This window comes from Callorhinus ursinus, unplaced genomic scaffold (assembly GCF_003265705.2).
Source record: "Callorhinus ursinus isolate GAN/ISIS: 27379988/994484 unplaced genomic scaffold, GSC_fseal_2.0 scaffold21, whole genome shotgun sequence".
NCBI lineage: Eukaryota > Metazoa > Chordata > Mammalia > Carnivora > Otariidae > Callorhinus > Callorhinus ursinus.
The window spans coordinates 13388141-13393450 of NW_027397083.1; the positions used below are offsets into that span (position 1 = coordinate 13388141).

General features: G+C 55.0%; 1 protein-coding gene across 10 annotated transcripts in view; it reads right to left on the reverse strand.

The window, feature by feature from the left end:
• Positions 1-532: 532 nt before the first annotated feature.
• The window catches only part of PRR5L (proline rich 5 like), a 73397-nt gene continuing 68619 nt past the window's right edge, over positions 533-5310 (reverse strand). For all 10 annotated transcript variants that reach the window (XM_025879189.2, XM_025879180.2, XM_025879183.2 and 7 more), the window contains one exon: positions 533-3277. In XM_025879189.2, the coding sequence (XP_025734974.1) occupies positions 2883-3277 (395 nt within the window). In that variant the 3' untranslated portion in view covers positions 533-2882. The remainder of the gene's footprint in view (positions 3278-5310) is intronic.

Sequence of the window (5310 nt, forward strand, 5' to 3'; positions counted from 1 at the left end):
CATGCCCCGCTTTGCATCCCCCAGGATCCTCAATCAGCTTGGGTCACACCGCGTTGAATGCTCTTACTAATAAGCCTTCAATCTCAGGTCAACTCTGCTCCAGCGGTCCTAGGAAAGCCTATGCAGAGAGTAGCAGATTACCGATTAAAGTTCCTGTCTGCCAAACCGAATCGGAGGGGAGTATATGAAGAGAGAGTCCATGAGGAGTCACGGTAAGTGTCAAATGCTCGGGAAGAGCCCAAGCTGGCTTTAGAAGAGAACTGGCCTTCCCAGACTTTGTTCGGTGTTTTTCAAGCTCTGCAGACAGGCTGCTTGTCCCGGAAATGACCTGCCAGTCCAGCTGAGGATGGCAAACAAAACCCGGGGGACACCGGCCGAGGTAAGGCTGCTGCCGAATCCTGGAGTGGAGGCAACAGGAAAAGGGACGTGGAGGCAGGAGAGGCCGGCAGAGAGCGTGAGGGCAGGATGCATGAAGAGCCCGGGGACTGCAGCGCTCGCAGGTCCAGTCAAGCCACACAGCACGGGGACGGGATGATGTGTACAAAATGACGTTTATTGAATCTGTTTTGGAAACAGACATGAAAGGTTTTTGGTTCGTGAGCACACCCAGAGCTTGGAGTCGTGATAGCTTCCTGTCATTAAAAGGCAACCAGAAGATCCTAGCTTCGTCTCGCAAGGGGAGAAAAAGTGCTTGCCAGCACCACCGCCGTCGCTCTCGCGACAGGTCTGAAGGCTAAAATGCCCATAAACATCAACAAAATTGTCTCTGTACAGTCTGAAATACCCACGGCGCAGGATCAGGCATGGACATCAAAGGTGAAGTTGTAAACTGGCTAACAGTCATCAGCAATTAAGTATACTGGGTCTCTACTGACACTCCCGTTCTCAGCCTAAGAGCTCACATGTTTAACCAACGGTTGCTGGCCTCATCAGGGGCGTTTAGTATAAGGACAAGGCATTTACAAGCGTATATATCATTAACGCCGGAAACTAAAAAAGCATACCCAAGCATGATTAATGACTTCGCCTGGATCGATAAATACTAGTCCCGAGCGCTAAGTGTACCAGTAAGGACAGACACCATCAGTCAAATAAATCATCATGTTGTTACTTACTGATGTTCTATCGCTAATGCACGTTAGTCAATTTGTGGACTTCATCCAACACATACACAGAGATTTTTTTTGTTTGAAATTCCCAGAAGGTCTCCTTTGGACATTTCTCTTCCACATTCTTAGAAGAATAAAAATGAGACAGCGTTTTAAACTAACTTCCCAAAAGTACAAGCCATCCAAAGCATGACTCTGGTCATATTCCAGGTCTTCACCCAGAAGGGATGTGCCGTCAAGGCTTAGATATGCTTAGAAGGCCGCCTTCCCTGCTGGCGGCTCACACTGTTCTCGCCCTCGCCCAGCCACCTCCCGCCAGATTGGAAGCCAAGCTGGCTCATGTCTCGTTAACAGTTTCCAAGGACTAACAGGACATCTAGAAGGTACCAGAAGGACTCAGGAAAGCCTTCTCTTTTTTCTGGAGCTGTTATTGGTGGGGCCACCAGGCAAATACAAAGAGAAGAGGGCTTCTAGGTGGATAAAAAGCCCAGACCCGGAGGGAGCAGTGTTAAGGATTCACCACAGTACCAAAGCCTGCTGCCCCAAACAGCATTTTGAGAGCTCAGATGTTAGAAATTCCAGGCACTTCTTTAATCACAGGGAATGAACCTCTCTCCAAAAGGTCCTGCCCACATCTCCCCCCATTTTCCCCTACTGTAAAGCACTGAGACATTGCATTTGCTACGACCCTCTGCTCTTGAGGCAAACGGAGCCTCCCTACCTCAGTGATACAGACCGTGACGCTCATTCTGGATTCAAGTCCAGCTGCTTCCAGCACTCTGCGGCTGATGAGCCCTGCCCACCACGGATCACCTGCACCCTGAACCACTTCCAGGCTCTTTTCCTAAGTGGGGGGGGGGGGCTGTTTATTTTCTAGTTTGAAGACACACGCCCTTGGAAATGAGCAATGCAAGATCCTACGTGCAAATATTTGCAAACAATTGTTTTTTTGAAACGATGCACATTAAAAAAATTCAAGTCAAATCCAGGAACAGACTACTTGGTTGGCATCCACTGGCCCCGCACCCACAACAGGAAAATGGTCAATTTCTGAAAGGCACCAGCTACTCCACCAGGGAGGTTAGTTCCTTGAGCTTGGAAGGAGGCCAGAGAGGGGAGCACTGAGCTTCATCAAAGAGGACGTTTCTCCAGCCGGGTGGTCCCCCGGGGCCAAAAGTTAAAGGCGGCATGGAGGATCTGGATACCGATGAGAATGACCCTCACCCGCCAGAGGGACAACTCTTTTCCAGGAATTCTGAAAGTAAAATAAGGAAGGCGCGCTCCCAGTGTCCTGCTTGGCAGGGGTCGCTGCCTGCTTTCACTCCACCCAGAGCAGGGGAGGAGAGGTACCGCTCTACCACCTCTCTTTTCTCCTGGCAGCCTCGCATCACAAGAACCTACAGGGGCTCTCCGGAGGCCAACGCATCCTTGCGGGCTCCATGTGTGGCTCAGCCGACCTCCTGCTATCCTCAGGCCAGCGGCCCTGGGCGATATCGTAGGGAGAGTCAGACAGCACTGATCTGAGGGCAGAGCCCCCAGAGGAGGATCCGGAGTCAGGCAAGCAGAAAGTGAGCATCAGGCAGTCGGGTCTGCGTGGCTGCCAAGAGGGGGGTCACAGTCACGAAAACAGAGAGGTTCACAACCGGGGCACTTGGACTAGGCCTCCAGGAGGAGCCCCTTGGGGAGCTCTGCCCCACCTGCCCCTGCCCGGGGGATGGAGCCGTGCTCACGCTGGTGGTCAGGCCGGGGCTGGGAGGTCCCAGGGGTGGGCATTCAGCCAAGGGAAGCACAGTTCAGCTCGGAGTCCCCCTGGCTGCCCGCGGCCCCCTGCTGCAGGGCATCGGGGCTGTCGGTGATGTTGGGCTCACTGGAGCACTGCCGGTGCGGTGGCGAGAAGCTGGGCGGCAGGAGCAGGCCCTTGTCCTCCCCGCCAGGCTCCTCACCCAGGCCCGAGTGCATCATGGTGGCCATCGCCAGCAGCTGGATGTCCGAGTGGGCATTGGCCACCGTGTGCCGCCGGACGCCGCCGCACTTCTCCAGGTAGGCTTCCCCCTCCTGCTCCGCCAGGGGGGTCAGGGCCGTCTCATTCAGGGGCCGGCTGAGGGCGGGGGTCGGGCAGGCGTAGCTCAGGACCGCGACCTTGGGCCGGACCCTGGAGTGGCGTCTGGCTGCAAGAGAAAGACCAGCAAAGACTGTCACTGGGCAGGGGGGCCAAAACCTGCTCCTGTGTTTGGGGCAACAGGGACGTGGTGGCTCCATGCCCAGGAACAGCTTGAGGTACAGACGTGCTGAAAGGCAGGGAACCTGAAGCGTGGACACGTGGGGACAGAGCGGGGGGCCCCAGAGGGCTTCCCAGGGCGTGCAGGGTCTAGGGCGTCTCCCCTCTTTCCCAGCTGCCGCCTGAGCTTCACTGCATTCGCCCTACCTTTCCTTTCAACCAGTCTCCTCTAAAGGCCTGGACACTGGCTGGACCAACTTCTAGAAGACACGCTCTGGCTCTGTTCAGCAGGAAGTAGGGGCCTCCCCAGTGACAGCAGATGACTTAGCCCCTCAAGCCTAAGTCCAGCTTAGGGGACCTCAGCTGTCAAAGCGAGGGCCGTGGGACATCCTCCAAATCATCCTGACCGGGACCACAGTGCCCCTCCCACCAGATCAAGGGGCTGTGACCTGCATTCTGTTCAAGTCATATGCGATTCCAGCAGCCTCTGGCACCATCAAGGGATGGGCGAGGCTCCACAGATGGTCCCGTGGAGGCAGACCCCGAAGACGAAGCCTGGCCTCAACTTACTGGAAAACCGCTGCTGCCTGAGCACTCCGCACATTCCAGAAACTACACTAAGCCTTGACATGCAATCATCTTTTGACTCCTCCTAAAAACTGACCTAAGTCATGATATGCTATTAGCCCCCACTTTACAGATGAGAAGATGGAGTATCAGAGTGGTGGATGATTGACCTACGTGCACACAGCTAAGCTGCAGTACAGCTGGGAGTGAAGTGAGGTCTCACTGCAGACCCTGCTCTTCCTAGACACCCCCACATGAAGCACACAGAACTAGAATAGGCTGAGTATCTCCAGGGAAGGACAAGGGGTTTCGAGGCAGGAAAAAGCGGATCCATGTGTCAGGGAGGACGTACACTGGAGCTGGGGGGAGGGACAGCATCGTTCCAGATGCTGGACACACACAGCATCTCCAGTGCTGAGCCAGGTGCGCCATCCGGCCACGGCCTGGCTAGAACATGGAAGACATGAAACAGTGGAGACGTGCACGAACAGGCAGGAGGGCCCTTGATCACTGGAGGGCCCTTGAAAGCCAGATGGAAACTTCTGTGATCAGACAAGCCATGGGGGCATGGGGCAGGTTGGGGGTTGTGCTCCAGGAAGATGCACCTGGCAGGAGCTACGCAGGGTTGGAGCCTGAGGGGCCAGAAGTAAGGAAAGCCAGGGCCATGGCAAGCCTACATCCCCTCGGTCTCAGGGCGGTTACCTCCCCCTGCTCCTTAAGAGGCACCCCACCTCTTCCCCTACATCAGCACTGCATCTGTATCATGAGCTGGCTGGAGGACCCCAGTGAGAATGGAGGGCCGAGGACCAAGTGGGTTCTGTTACACGTCCCTCTTTCTACCAGTGCATACCTCTCCCAGCTGGCCAGCCACCTACCCCATCCCGTCCGGCCCAGCTTTCCATGGCTCCCACGTCCCTAAGACCCCAAACATCCCAAAAGAAACCCATCCCTTTCTCAGCAGGGGGAGGCAGTGGGCAGCAGGGGAGAAGCAGGACAGGGGTGGTGTTCCTGCACACGGACAGGATCCCAGGGGAAGACCTAGTTTCTAAAGGGAAAGCAAACCCTATCCCCCAGGAGGTGCCGAACAAGAGGCTGGTATTGGCCAGGAGGGCTGGGTCAGTGGCTCTTCTCTTTGGGGAAGAACAAATAGGAGACAAAATGGCAAGGAGCAACTGAGAAGGAAGAATCCATGCCAAGCATTGGCCGAGGTTCTCTCGGGAGCATGGGGGCTCATACCCTCAACGTTTCTATAATGTTCCCACAGTGTTACGATAACCATGTATTACTTTTATGATCACAAAAATCGGTAACTATAAGACAGAGGCACCAGAAGGGTTCAAAGAAGCCGGGGTCCCATTAAAGAACCATCCTTAAAAATAATGCCCTTGAGGGGGCGGAGCAAGATGGCGGAGGAGT